This window comes from Phocoena phocoena, chromosome 1, assembly GCF_963924675.1.
Source record: "Phocoena phocoena chromosome 1, mPhoPho1.1, whole genome shotgun sequence".
NCBI lineage: Eukaryota > Metazoa > Chordata > Mammalia > Artiodactyla > Phocoenidae > Phocoena > Phocoena phocoena.
Window position 1 is genome coordinate 68,462,588 of NC_089219.1, and position 15,613 is coordinate 68,478,200.

The window sequence follows — 15,613 nt, forward strand, 5'->3', positions numbered from 1 at the left end:
CACAGCTGTATCCCCAGCACCTAGAACAGTGCCTGACACTTCAGAGGAGCTCAGATCTTTGAATTTAATGAATTAGTGAGTGATTCACTTACGATTGACTGGAGGAAGGGTTTTGCTGATTGACTGTGTCTATGTAAAGGTCAGTATTTGAGTGAAAAACACAAGGAGAAGAGACACATGGAGGGAAGGAAGGTGGAAGAAGAGGGTGACAGTGGTAATGATTCAAAGTGACAAGTGGCAGGTCCGCTCACAGCAGGAAGACAGCGGTGATGAAGCCCTCCTTTGGGGAGGTCAGACAGACCTCTGAGGCTCCGGAGCTCCTTAGCGTGGGGTGGGGGGGCTGGGTCAGGGGGAAGGCATGTCTGTGTGCACCTACCGTCTTAGGGCTCCCAGCTGTTTGAAGAGCAAGAGAGTGAGACAGATGAATGGTTAGGAGGCTGTTTTCATAGGATCCAGAGCTTTTGGGGGACGATGTCAGGGTCAGTCACGGGTGTGGTTTGTCGGAGCAGACCCTCAAGGAACCACGAGGCCAGGGTTGTCCTCTTGAATGTTTGAGTCACCCAGGATGTTGTCTGTTTTGGAGAATCCAGAGGAAGACTCCGAGTCGAGTGCCTTGGTCCTGGGTGAATGAAAAGATTGATCTGGAGGCAAGTGACAATGGAGAGGCCTGGGAGAGCTGAAAACATTTTGAAAGTGAGATATGACAAGATTTGTGAAAAAACCCAGGGCAGTGACATCTGGTTGTTCTGAGTCTTTGCTTTTCCAATGCCCAGCACACTGCCAGACATAATGCTGAAGTCCAGTAAATGTTTATTGTTGAACAAATGAACAAACCTCAGTGGAAGAAAGGAATCTGTAAGAGGATGGAAGGACAGTGGGAAGGAGCTAGGGGATGCCAAGTGTGCTTTAAAGTGGAGGAGAAAAGGACAGGCCTTCAAACTGTTTGCAAAGGAAGTGGGGTCGGCAGGAAAAACTCCATGTCACTGCAGGAGGAGCGCCCTCTTCTAACAGTTAAAATGGGTAATACATATCTGTTTCTTTATGAGCAGCTGCTATATAGAAGGTGCTGGAATGAAAAAGAATAACTGCAGATCTGCCTGAGGAGGTGGGAAAGATTCATTCCAAGAAAAACATCTAAAACTCCCTTCCTATTTGCATAGCCTGCTTCATTAAATAGGGCAATTAAAATAGCTCGTAATAAAGGGGAAAAAAAAACTAGTTTGGTGCTAATATTAAATTTGGTACAAATGACCTACCATTTAATTTCAAACACCAAAGGATTTACAGATTTGAAGCAAATCAGCCCCTCATTATCTAGCACAATTTCTGAAAACGGAACTATACTCCACCTGCATACCTCACGATTTATTCACTATGTGTTTGTTGAGACAGGTACAGTCCAGGTGCTGGTGATACAAAGATGGATAAAGACGTTGTTTTTCCTTTAAAAGGAGAGAGGCAGGAAAAGAAACTATTACAAATCAGAAGGGCAAGGTTAATGTCATAAAGGAGGGGCTGGCTGATCAGCTGCAGTCAGGGATTGGGAAAGGGAAATCAGGGAGAGTTCCCTCCAGAAGAAATGGTTGAGTTGGTCAAAGATGGGGAGAAGAGTGTTCTAGGCATGAAATGGAAATGTCCACGGGACTGGAGTGTGCTGCAAGTACCTGGTGGGGGGTGATGAGGCTGGAGGTAGAGGCCTGGGTCAGGGCGTGAAGGACCTGTGGATAATGGAGCGGGGGGTGCTATTTAAAAATTGCAAGGGGAACAGCAAATCAGTTTTGTGTTTTAGAAAAACCCCTTGGTTCTGGGGGATGGGATATTGAGCAGGGTGGATTTGAGAGTGTGAAGATTTTTCTTTTTAATTTTAATTTTATTTTTGGCTGCATTGGGTCTTCATTGCTGTGTGCGGGCTTTCTCTAGTTGCGGCGAGCAGGGGCTACTTTTCATTGCGGTGCGCAGGCTTCTCCCTGCGGTGGCTTCTCTTGCTGTGGAGCACAGGCTCTAGGTGCACGGGCTACAGTAGTTGTGGTGCGTGGGCTCTAGGGCTCAGGCTCAGTAGTTGTGGCGCACGGGCTTAGTTGCTCTGCGACATGTGAGATCTTCCTGGACCAGGGCTTGAACCCGTGTCCCCTGCATTAGCAGGCGGATTCTTAACCACTGTGCCACCAGGGAAGTCCCGAGCCTGAAGATTTCAGGCAGGGAGACCAATTAGGAGACTTCTGCAAATAAGAAAAGACAAGGGGAGTATTATTCAGACATGAAAAAGAAGAAAATCCTGCCATTTGTAACAACATGGATGGACCGTGAGGGTATTAAGCTAAGTGAAATAAGTCAGACAGAGAAAGACAAATATTGGATGACCTCAGTTATATACTCCTCTCACCTCCCCCCCCCCAAATCCCCCACCTCATACAGAAATGGAGCAGATTGGTTGTTGCCAAAGGTAGCGGGTTGGGGGTGGGTGGGTGAAATGGGTGAAGAGGGTCAAGGTACAAACTTCCACTTATAAACAAGTCCTGAGGATAGACTGCACAGCATGGTGACTATAGTTTATAATACTCTATTATATATTTGAAAGTTGCTAAGAGACTAGATCTTAAAAGTTCTCATCACAAGGAAAAAAATAACTATGTGTGGTTATGGATGTTAACTAGACTTATTGTGGTGATGATTTTACAGTATATACGCATATCAAATCTTTATGTTGTATACCTGAAACTAAGATAATGTTATATGTCAATTATATCTCAATTTAAAAAAGTCAGGACTGAACACAGGCAATCAGAACGTGAATGGAAGAGGGGGTGATGAGGTCAAGAGCTATTTAGGATAGTAAGATCTTGGTGGCCATTGTTTTTTTTTTTTGTGGTATGCTGGGCCTCCCACCACTGGGGCCTCTCCCGTCGCGGAGCACAGGCTCCGGACGCGCAGGCCCAGCGGCCACGGCTCACCGGCCCAGCCGCTCTGCGGCTTGTGAGATCTTCCTGGACCGGTGCACGAACCCGTGTCCCCTGCATCAGCAGGCGGACTCTCAACCACTGCACCACCAGGGAAGCCCTGCAGTGTAGTCTTGAATTCAACATTTGTACCCGTAGTTGAGTGTTTAACATCTTTGGGCAAATTTTATTTCAGCTATGAAGCCATTTAAAACCAAGTATTGAAATAAACTAAACAGAACCAGACTTCACCAAATATTAAACCAAGATTTTAAAAGAATAATAAAATATGTCCAATCATGTTTTTCATAGAAACTTGTAGGAAGAACAAAAATATTTTGGTACCATTAATACATAAAACAATTATTTAAAAATATTATTTCACCATCTTATAAAATTTCTATTTTTATAACATACTCAATACATTAATGTGGTAACACATGTGTGTAATTGATAAAAATTGCATACAGTAGTCCCCTCTTATCCACAGTGGACACTTTCCAAAACCCCCAGTGGATGTGTGAAACTGTGTATAGTACTGAAACTTATATATACTATGTTTTTTCCTATACATACATACCTATGATAAAGTTTAACTTATAAGTTGGGCACAGTAAAAGATGATAATAACTAATAGTAAAATAGAACTATTATAAAATACACTATAATAAAAGTTGTGTGAACGTGATCTCTCCAAATGTCTTATTTTACTGTACTCGCCCTTCTTGTGATGATGTGACATGATAAAATGCCAGTGTGATGGGATGGAGTGAGGTAAATGACATAGGCATTGTGACATAGTGTTAGGCTACCACTGACCTTCTGACTCTAAGTCAGAAGGAGGATCATCTGCTTGGGTGATCCTGGATCACCTAGCCGTGATGATGGTGAAGGTTGGATCTCAGGAGCAGGTGATGTCTGTGGTTGGGAATTCTGGGATGGAGCAGGAGGTGTGAGATTTTATCATACTACTCAGAGTGGTACACAATGTAAAACTTGTGAACTGTTTATTTCTGGAATTTTCCATATAATATTTTTGGGCCTCAGTTGACTGAGGTAACTGAAACTGAGGAAAGCAAGACCACAGATGAGGGGGGGACTTCTGTTCAATAAAATTAATAAAAAATAAATAATAGGGGTATGTGTTCAGAGTGTTTTACTCTTGGGGTGAGCTGTTAATGCATATGGCCTGCATGATAAAGACCAAAGCCCTATTCAAGGCCAACAGGACTCCTTAAGATCTAGTCATATCTGGCGCTATGATTCCCATCACATGGGACTTCTTGCAGTCCTTTAACCCACTGTACGCTTTTATCAGACTCTGCAACCTCACATAGACTTTGTGTATATATTGCCTTCTACTTTCGGTGCCTGCTTCTGCTTATCTGATGCCAGTTCATTTTGAAAACACAGTTCTTAAGTCACCTTTCTGAAGTCTTCCTGGACACTTAGAGATTTAAATTTACTTCCCCTGTGATGCCTCTTTGCCTTTGACATCCTTTAGAAATTGTCCTTATTATTGTTAAATAGCTATTTCTTTTCACATCTGTCTCCCTTCTAGACTGCTAGCTGCTTGGAGACTGTTCTTGCTTTTCTTCTTTGAATCTATAATACTTAACACAAACACCAAAAATATTTACTATATTCATTTGTATTGAGTTGCAGTGCACATTCTAGATATATTTCCATTCAAATTAGCTGAAGTACACAACCAGGAACTGGCTCCACATCAGATTTCCCCCTATGTATGGCTTGACATTTAAGAGATTATACATAAAAATATGATTTTATTTCTCTTTTCTTTCATAAAGCCCTCTGAAACCAAAACAAAGGCGATTGGAAAGGTTGATGATCTTCTTGAATTGTACATGGGAATTCGAGATATCGATTTAGGTAAGATCATACTATTTTAGAAATTCTTATGTCTTAATTTGATGGAACTTAATGCTTATTTGTGTCTTGCTTGCATTTATTGTCACTTATATTTTTCAAGATAAACAGTATCTGTGTAGTGATGAAAAGCATAATGAAAATAAAGATAAATAAAAATGAAAAGAACACCTGGCCCTTACCCCTTATTAGTTATGAGGCCTCAAAGCCAAGTCAACTTTCCTAAACTTCAGGGTTTTTTTTTTTTTTTTACGGGAAAATGTTCATTTTATCTATTTTTTAAAATTGAAGTATAGTTGATTTACAATATTGTGTTAGTTTCAGGTCTACAGCAAAGTGATTCAGTTATATATATATATATTTTTTTTCAGATTCTTTTCCATTATAGGTTATTATAAGATATTAAATATAGTTCCCTGTGCTATATAGTAAATCCTTGTTGTTTATCTATTTTATGTATAGTAGTGTGTATCTATTAATCCCAAACTCCTACTTTATCCCTCCCCCCCTTTTTCCCTTTGGTAACTGTAAGTTTGTTTTCCATGTCTGTGAGTCTGTTTCTGTTCTTTAAATTAGTTCATTTGTATTATTTTTTAGATTCTACATATAAGTGATATCATATTTTTCTTTATCTTACTTCCACCCATGTTGTTGCAAATGGCAATATTTCATTCTTTTTTTATGGCTGAGTAGTAATATATCTATCACATCTTCTTTATCCATTCATCTGCCAATGGACACTTACATTGCTTCCGTGTCTTGGCTATTGTACATAGTGCTGCTATGAACATTGGTGTGCATGTATCTTTTTGAATTAGAGTGTTCAGCTTTTCCAGTGTATGCCCAGTAGTGGGATTGCAGGATCATATGGTAGCTCTATATTTAGTTTTTTAAGGAACCTCCATACTGTTTTCCAAGTGGCTGCACCAATTTACATTCCCACCAACAATGTAGGAGTGTTCCTTTTTCTCCACACCCTCTCCAGCACTTATTATTTGTAGACTTTTTTTTTGGCTGTGCTGTGCAGCATGCGGAATCATAGTTTTCTGACCAGGGATTGAAACCATGCCCCTTGCATTGGGAGCACAGAGTCTTAACCACTGGACTACCAGGGAAGTCCCCTATTATTTGTAGACTTTTTGATGATGGCCATTCTGACTGATGTGAGGTGATAACTCATTGTAATTTTGATTTGCATTTCTCTAATAATTAGTGATGTTGAGCATCTCTTCATGTGCCTGTTGACCATCTGTATGTCTTCTTTGGAGAAATGCCTATTTAGGTTTTCTGCCCATTTTTTGATTGGGTTGTTTGTTTCCTTGGTATTGAGTTGTAGAGGCTGTTTTAAACTTCAGTTTTTAACCTATAAATAATATTTCCTACATAAGCAGTTTTATGGATTTAAAAAATATATATGATGATAGATGTTAACTAGACTTACTGTGGTGATGATTTCATAATATATACATATATTAAAATATATGTGGAAAAATTTGTAAATGATACATATGGAAAGTATTTAATACATCAGATTTAATGGACAAATTGTGTATTTGTTACAGTATTAAAGTTGTGCCCCATTTAATAAGATTACTGAAACCTTGTGAACAATGGATCAAATATGAAGAAAGCAGACACACTTGGCATGTGACGAACAAGAGCATTTGAATTTCTGTGTATTTCTTTATTTTATTTTTTAAAAATTTTATTTATTTATTTTTTGGCAGTGATGGGTCTTCGTGGCTGCATACGGGCTTTCTCTAGTTGCAGTGAGCAGGGCTACTCTTCCTTGCAGTGTGCAGGTGTCTCATTGTGGTGGCTTCTCTTGTTGTGGAGCATGGGCTCTAGGCATGCAGGCTTCAGTAGTTGTGGCTCACGGGCTCTAGAGCACAGGCTCAGTAGTTGTGGCGCATGGGCTTAGTTGCTCCACAGCATGTGGGATCTTCCCGGACCAGGGCTCGAACCCATGTCCCCTGCATTAGCAGGCGGATTCTTAACCACTGTGCCACCAGGGAAGCCCTCTGTGTATTTCTTATGTCATCATTAGGATGTCAGTATCTTGATCTCTCAGTTAAGACTCTATCAATTGCAGATAACAAATGAAACAAAACAAAACTCAACAAATCTAATTCCAACTGGCTTAAGGGAACGTTAAGCCAGGGAAATGTTCTGGTTCTTATAGCTGAAAATTCCAGAGGTAGATCTTGGCTTCAAAAATGGTTAGAACTGGAATTCTCACGCTGTCATCAGGATGTGGTTTCTCTTCTCTCAATTCTGGCTTCATTTCAGATCCCCATGGTATCCCCTGGCAGCTTCAGGCCCTCCGTCATAGAGCCCAAATGACAGCCATGGCTCCACCCTCTACATCTTCTTGGTGGCAAGCACAGTGGGAGAGAGGGAGGGCCTTTTCCAAGTCATTCAAGCAAAATGCTCAGGATCGTCTCTGTCTCAAGTGAATTAGTCACAGAGGCCAGGGAGGTGGTTAGGTCTGGGTCAGATGCTCTACCTATGCAACAGAGAGTGACTCTGAAATACAAGGGCTGAGATTGTGCAGGGCCTGGTCCCTCCAGTGTAGAAGCAAATGATAAATGTTCCCTTAAGAAGGGCAGGTGGATGCTGGATGGGGAAAGAGTGAATGAGAATGCTAGTGGTGGGGTGTGTGCCTGCATGCATCTGTGTGTGTGGGCGTGGGTGAATTTGTATCAGGTACTTAATAAATTTTTTAAAGTCAAAGACTGGGACTATTTTATTTACTTGCTACCAGGGAAAGTATTTTACTTTACATTAGCTAGAAGTATTTAAAACTCATTCTTCCTTTTCTAATTCTACTCATTTTCCTTTTTCCTTACAGAGTTTATTCTTATTTTTTTCTAGCCTATCTGAACTTTAAAAATAAAATTTTTATGTTGGCTGTGCAGATGATGTCTGTAATTGAAAAAAGTGATACTCTTTTCTAGCTCCTTTAAGAGAAATATAAAATTTGCATATAATAGATCCTTGCTACACACGACACAAAGTTAAAGCTGAGATGATCCTACAGAAAGCAAGTGTTTTAAAATGTTTCTCACAACCTGTTTGTATTTGGAAAAATAAAGAGATTTGCATAAATGATGTGGGCCTGTGGCAGTTATGCAAATGAACCTGCAAATGAGAGTAAAGGGGATTTAGAGATGGTAGTGCTCTTAAACTCAGGTAGTGTTTGTTAGGAAAGTAATATGAAATATCTCTATTCAATTGAGAAGTTTTAAAATTGTATACTGTATAAATATTATAAGATTCAGGAACTAGGGTATCAGTTGCTGGATCTTGAGCTTTAGGAGAATCATACTTTTCAAAGGTGAGAACTTAAAGCAGTGCTTAACTTTAGAACTTAATTTTGGGCATAGGTCTTATAGCTACTTAAGTATAAATAGGGCATAATTAAATAAATCATATTTAATAATAAATCTTTTGTTATTAAAATATACAGATATACAGGGAAGAGTGCTGGGCAATGGTACAAGTAATTATAAATGAATTAAGAGAGTTCTTCTTTTATAGATTTATTTAATTAAATTTTTGGCTGTATTGGGTCTTTGTTGCTGCGCGCAGGTTTTTTCTAGTTGTGGCGAGTGGGGGGGTTACTCTTCATTGCGGTGCACAGGCTTCTCATTGTGATGGCTTCTCTCGTTGCTGGGCACAGGCTCTAGGCGTGCAGGCTTCAGTAGTTGTGGCTCGTGGGCTCTAGAGCGCAGACTCAGTAGTTGTGGCACATGGACTTAGTTGCTTCACGGCATGTGGGATCTTCCTGGACCAGGGCTCGAACCCGTGTGCCCTGCATTGGCAGGCAGATTCTTAACCACTGCGACACCAGGGAAGCCCAATAAAGTTCTTTAAAGATCAATTTTCTTTCACTCTGACAAATTGAGCACTAAACATTCCTTGTAAATTAACTAGTAATCCCTTTATAAAGTTAATTAATCAAATTCCTCCAATGGCATAAAAATCATTATTATTATACATGATTAGCAACGTGATTAGTCACCTAGGGAGGTAAAGTTTAAGGAAAGTAATTATTTTGAGAATGTGAACCATTGTTGAATTAGGAATTTCTCTCATTATTCAGATCTGATTAGCATGAAATATGACTCACAAATATGACACTGATTCAACAGACAAATGAATATATTTACTTGTTTGTATTCCAAGCATTTCTTAGCTTTCAGAAATGTTGTCTTAATGCAAATTACATTGATATCATGTTATATTCGAGTTAATATGTTTTTGTTAGAAAACTTAAAAAGTAATATGGCAATAAAATGACTAAAACTCAAAACACTATCCTCAAAAAAGGATTGGGATGTATTTACCATTTGAAAATGGAAAACAATTCAAATGGGTTTATGTAGAAGTAACCCTGAAAGGGATAGTGCTTCATTTGGTTGTAGAGTTGTGAACTATTTCACAACCAAACCAATGCCAGCCAACGTGGCTTTCCTTGGAATGTTACCCAATGGGTAAAATGGTTTCTGGAAGGTTTTGAGTCCTGTAAGACCCTAGATGGGATTGACCTAACTTAAAGGAAAGTTGTGTCATATAAGGTTCTTCATGAATATTTAAGGCCATTGTGTAAATTGTATATGGAACTACACTATTTTCTGATGATGCCAACTTAGGAGTTTGGAGATCATCCCAGCAACTTCAGAATTTTAGGATTTCTAATTTATAAAGAGATCCAGAGGTGGGGGGGGGGACCTTCAAGATGGCAGAGGAGTAACACTTGGAGATCATCTTCCTCCCCCAAAATACATCAAAAATACATCTACATGTGGAACAACTCCTCAAGAGCACTTACTGAATGCTGGCAGAAGATTTCAGACTTCCCAAAAGGCAAGAAGCTCCCCACGTACCTGGGTAGGGCAAAAGAAAAAAGAAAAAACAGAGGCAAAAGAATAAGGATGGGACCTGCAACTCTGGAAGGGAGATGTGAAGGAGGAAAGGTTTCCACACACTAGGAAGACCCTTCACTGGTGGAGATGGGGGGGCGGTGGGTGGGGGGGAAGATTCGGAGCCACAGAGGAGAGCACAGCAACAGGGGTGTGGAGGGCAAAGCAGAGAGATTCCTGCACAGAGGATCAGTGCTGACCAGCACTCACTAGCCCGAGAGGCTTGTCTGCTTACACACTGGGGCAGGTGAGGGCTGGGAGCTGAGGCTTGGGCTCTGGAGGTCAGATCCCAGGGAGAGGACTGGGGTTGACGGTGTGAACACAGGCTGAAGGGGGCTAGTGCACCATAGGTAGCAGGAAGGGAGTCTGGGAAAAAGTCTGGACCTGCCTAAGAGGCAAGAGACCATTGTTTCAGGGTGTGCGAGGAGAAGGGGAATTCCTTCCCTGTCTGCCCACAGAAGGCAGAGAACTGCCTAAACAAGCTCCAGAGATGCGCGCGAGCTGTGGCTATCAGCGCGGACCCCAGAGACGGACATGAAACGCTAAGGCTGCTGCTGCCGCCACCAAGAAGCCTGTGTGCAAATACAGGTCACTATCCACACTGCCTCAGGATCCTGTGCAGCCCGCCACTGCCAGGGTCCCGTGATCCAGGGACAACTTCCCTGGATGAACACACAGTGCACTTCAGGCTGTTGCAACATCATGGTGGCCTCTGCTGCCACAGGCTTGCCCTGCATTCCAATTATAACTACTGTACCCCTCCGTCCCCCTGGCCTGAATGAACCAGAGACCCCTAATCAGCCGCTTCTTTAACTCCCTCCTGTATGGGTGGAAACAGAAGCCTGAGGGCGACCTACACGCAGAGGTGGGGCCAAAACCAAAGCTGAACCCCAGGAGCTGTGCGAACAAAGAAGAGAAAGGGAAATTTCTCTGTGCAGCATCAGGAGCAGCGGATTAAATCTCCACAGTCAACTTGATGTACCCTGCATCTGTAGAATACCTGAATAGACAACGAATCAATCCAGAACTGAAGCGGTAGACTTTGGGAGCAGCTGTAGACTTGGGGTTTGCTGTCTGCGACTGACTTGTTTCTGATTTTTATGTTTATTTTAGTATAGGTTTTGACACTTGTTATCATTGGTGGATTTGTTTATTAGTTTGGTTGCTCTCTTCTTTTTCTAATTACTTTTTAATTTTTTTATTTTAATTTTTAAATTTTAATTATTTTATTTTTATTTTCTTTCTTTATTTCTCCCTTTTCTTCTGAGCCATGTGGCTGACAGGGTCTTGGTGCTCCGGCCTGGTGTCAGGCCTGAGCTTGTGAGGTGGGAGAGCCGAGTTGAGGACATTGGACCACCAGAACCCTTCCAGCCTCATGTAATATCAGTTGGCGAGAGCTCTCCCAGAGATCTCCTTCTCTACACTAAGACCTAATTCCACCAACGGCCAGCAAGCTCCAGTGCTGGATGCCCCATGCCAAACAACTAGCAAGACAGAAACACAACCCCACCCATTGGCAGAGAGGCTACCTAAAATCATACTAAGTCAAGACACCCAAAACTGGATGCAACCCTGCCCAAAAGAAAGACAAGATCCAGCCCCACCCACCAGAATATGGGCACCAGTGCCTCCATCAGGAAGCCTACACAAGCCACTGAACCAACCTTACCCACCGGGGGCAGACACCAAAAACAATGAGAACTACGAACATGTAGCCTGTGAAAAGGAGACCTCAAACACAGTAAGTTAAGCAAAATGAGAAGACAAAGAAATATGCAGCAGATGAAGGAGCAAGGTAAAAAACCCACCAAACCAAACAAATGAAGAGGAAATAGGCAGTCTACCTGAAAAAGAATTCAGAGTAATGATAGTAAAGATGATCCAAAATCTTGGAAATAGAATGGAGAAAATACAAGAAACGTTTAACAAGGACTTAGAAGAACTAAAGAGCAAGCAAAAAGTGATGAACGACACAATAAATGAAATTAAAAATTCACTAGAAGGAATCAGTAGCAGAATAACTGTGGCAGAAGAATGGATAAGCGACCTGGAAGATAAAATAGTGGAAATAACTACTGCAGAGCAGAATAAAGAAAAAAGAATGAAAAGAATTGACGACAGTCTCAGAGACTTGTGGGAAAACATTAAATGGACCAACATTCGAATTATAGGGGTCCCAGAAGAAGAAGAGGAAAAGAAAGGATCTGAAAAAATATTTGTAGAGATTATAGTTGAAAACTTCCCTAACATGGGAAAGGAAATAGTCAATCAAGTCCAGGAAGTTCAGAGAGTCCCATACAGAATAAATCCAAGGAGAAACACGCCAAGACACATATTAATCAAACTATCAAAAATTAAATACAAAGAAAAATATTAAAAGCAGCAAAGGAAAAGCAGCAAATAACATACAAGGAGTTCCCATAAGGTTAACAGTTGATCTTTCAGCAGAAACTCTGCAAGCCAGAAGGAAGTAGCAAGACATATTTAAAGTGATGAAAGGGAAAAACCTACACCCAAGATTACTCTACCCAGCAAGGATCTCATTCAGATTCAACGGAGAAATTAAAACCTTTACAGAGAAGCAAAAGCTAGGAGAATTCAGCACCAAGAAACCAGCTGTACAACAAATGCTAAAGAGTCTTCTCTAGGCAGGAAACACAAGAGAAGGAAAAGACCTACAATAACAAAAAATTAAGAAAATGGTAATAGGAACATACATATTGATAATTACCTTAAATGTGAATTGATTAAATGCTACAGCCAAAAGTTATAGACTGGCTGAAGGATACAAAAACAAGACCCGTATATATGCTGTCTGTAAGAGATCCACTTCAGACCCAGGGACACATACAGACTGAAAGTGAGGGGATGGAAAAAGATACTCCATGCGAATGGAAATGCAAAGAAAGCTGGAGTAGCAATTCTCACATCAGACAAAATAGACTTTAAAACAAAGACTATTACAAGAGACAAAGAAGGACACTACATAATGATCAAGGGATCAATCCAAGAAGAAGATATAACAGTTGTAAATATTTATGTACCCAACATAGGAGCACCTGAATACATAAGACGAATGCTAACAGCCATAAAACTGGAAATTGACAGTAACATAATCATAGTAGGGTACTTTAACACCCCACTTTCACCAATGGACAGATTATCCAAAAGGAAAATAAATAAGGAAACACAAGCTTTAAATGACACATTAAAGAAGATGGACTTAATTGATATTTGTAGGACATTCCATCCAAAAACAACAGAATACACTTTCTTCTCAAGGACTCATGGAACATTCTCCAGGATAGATCATATCTTAGGTCACAAATCAATCCTTGATAAATTTAAGAAAATTGAAATCGTATCAAGTATCTTTTCTGAACACAATGCTATGAGACTAGATATCAATTACAGGAAAAAACTGTAAAAAAAATACAAGCACATGGAGGCTAACAATACGCTACTAAATAACCAAAAGGTCACTGAAGATATCAAAGAGGAACTAAAAAAATACCTGAAAAAGTTACAATGAAAACACAATGACCCAAAACCTATGGGATGTAACAAAAGCAGTTCTAAAAGGGAAGTTTATAGCAATACAATCCTACCTCAAGAAATATCTCAAATAAACAACCTAACCTTACACCTAAAGCAATTAGAGAAAGAAGAACAAAAATACCCCAAAGTTAGCAGAAGGAAAGAAATCATAAAGATCAGATCAGAAGTAAATGAAAAAGAAATGAAGGAAACAATATCAAAGATCAGTAAAGCTAAAAGCTGGTTCTTGGAGAAGATAAACAAAATTGATAAACCATTAGCCAGACTCATCAAGAAAAAAAGGGAGAAGACTCAAATCGACAGAATTAGAAATAAAAAAGGAGAAGTAACAACTGACACTGCTGAAATACAAAGAATCATGAGGGATTACTACAAGCAACTATATGCCAATAAAATGGGCAACCTGGAAGAAATGGACAAATTTTTAGAAAAGCACAACCTTCTGAGACTGAACCAGGAAGAAATAGAAAACATAAACAGGCCAATCACAAGCACTGAAATTGAAACTGTGATTAAAAATCTTCCAACATACAAAAGGCCAGGACCAGATGGCTTCACAGGCGAATTCTTTCAAATATTTAGAGAAGAGCTAACACCTATCTTTCTCAAACTCTTCCAAAATATAGCAGGGGGAGGAACACTCCCAAACTCATTCTACGAGGCCACCATCACGCTGCTACCAAAACCAGACAAATATGTCACAAAGAAAGAAAACTACAGGCCAATATCACTGATGAACATAGATGCAAAAATCCTCAACAAAATACTAGCAAACAGAATCCAACAGCACATTAAAAGGATCATAACACCATGATCAAGTGGGGTGTATCCCAGGAATGCAAGGATTCTTCAATATACCCAAATCAATCAATGTGATATACCATATTAAAAAACTGAAGGATAAAAACCCTATTATCATCTCAATAAATGCAGAAAAAGCTTTCAACAAAATTCAACAGCCATTTATGATAAAATCCCTCCAGAAAGTAGGCATAGAGGGAACTTACCTCAACATAATAAAGACCATATGTGAGAAACCCACAGCCAACATTGTTCTCAGTGGTGAAAACCTGAAACCATTTCCTCTAAAATCAAGAACAAGACAAGTTTGCCCACTCTCACCACTATTATTCAACATAGTTTTGGAAGTTTTAACCACAGCAATCCGAAAAGAAAAAGAAATAAAAGGAATTCAAATCGCAAAAGAATTAAAGCTGTCAGTGTTTGAAGATGACATGATACTATACATAGAGAATCCTAAAGACGCTACCAGAAAACTACTAGAGCTAATCAATGAATTTGGTAAAGTAGCAGGATACACAATTAATGCACAGAAATCTCATGCATTCCTATACACTAATGATGAAAAATCTGAAAGAGAAATTAAGAAAACACTCCCATTTGCCATTGCAACAAAAAGAGTAAAATACCTAGCAATAAACCTACCTAAGGAGACAAAAGAACAGTACGCAGAAAACTATAAGACACTGATGAAAGAAATTAAAGATGATACAAGCAGATGGAGTGATATACTGTGTTCTTGGATTGGAAGAATCAACATTATGGAAATGACTATACTACTCAAAGCAGTCTAGAGACTCAGTGCAATCCCTATCAAACGACCAGTGGCATTTTTCACAGAATTAGAACAAAAAATTTCACAATTTGTATGGAAACACAAAAGACCCCAAATAGCCAAAGCAATCTTGAGAAAGAAAAATGGAGCTGGAAGAATCAGGCTTTTGGACTTCAGACTATACTACAAAGCTACAGTAATCAAGACAGTATGGTACTTGCACAGAAACAGAAATATAGATCAATGGAATAGGATAGAAAGCCCAGAGATAAACCCACCCACATATGGTCACCTTATTTTTGATAAAGGAGGCAAGAATATACAATGGAGAAAAGACAGCCTCTTAAGTGGTGCTGGGAAAACTGGACAAGTACATGTAAAAGAATGAGATTAGGGCTTCCCTGGTGGTGCAGTGGCTGGGAGTCCACCTGCCAACGCAGGGGATACGGGTTCGTGCCCCGGTCTGGGAAGATCCCACATGCTGCGGAGTGGCTGGGCCCGTGAACCATGGCCGCTGAGCCTGTGCGTCCAGAGCCTGCGTGTCCAGAGCCTGTGCTCTGCAATGGGAGAGGCCGCAACAGTGAGAGGCCTGTGTACCGCAAAAAAAAAAAAAAAAAAAAAAGTGAGATTAGAACCCTCCCTAACACCATACACAAATATAAACTCAAAATGGATTAAAGACCTAAATGTAAGGCCAGACACTATAAAACTCTTAGGAAAACGTAGGC

The 15,613-nt window shown here is 40.2% G+C and overlaps 1 protein-coding gene across 1 annotated transcript in view; it reads left to right on the plus strand.

Annotated features, from left to right (window-relative positions):
* GIPC2 (GIPC PDZ domain containing family member 2) overlaps positions 1-15,613 on the plus strand; it is an 87,269-nt gene that overhangs the window by 60,364 nt on the left and 11,292 nt on the right. Inside the window, exon 5 of the mRNA XM_065890472.1 lies at positions 4,748-4,829. Within this exon, the coding sequence (XP_065746544.1) occupies positions 4,748-4,829 (82 nt within the window). The remainder of the gene's footprint in view (positions 1-4,747; positions 4,830-15,613) is intronic.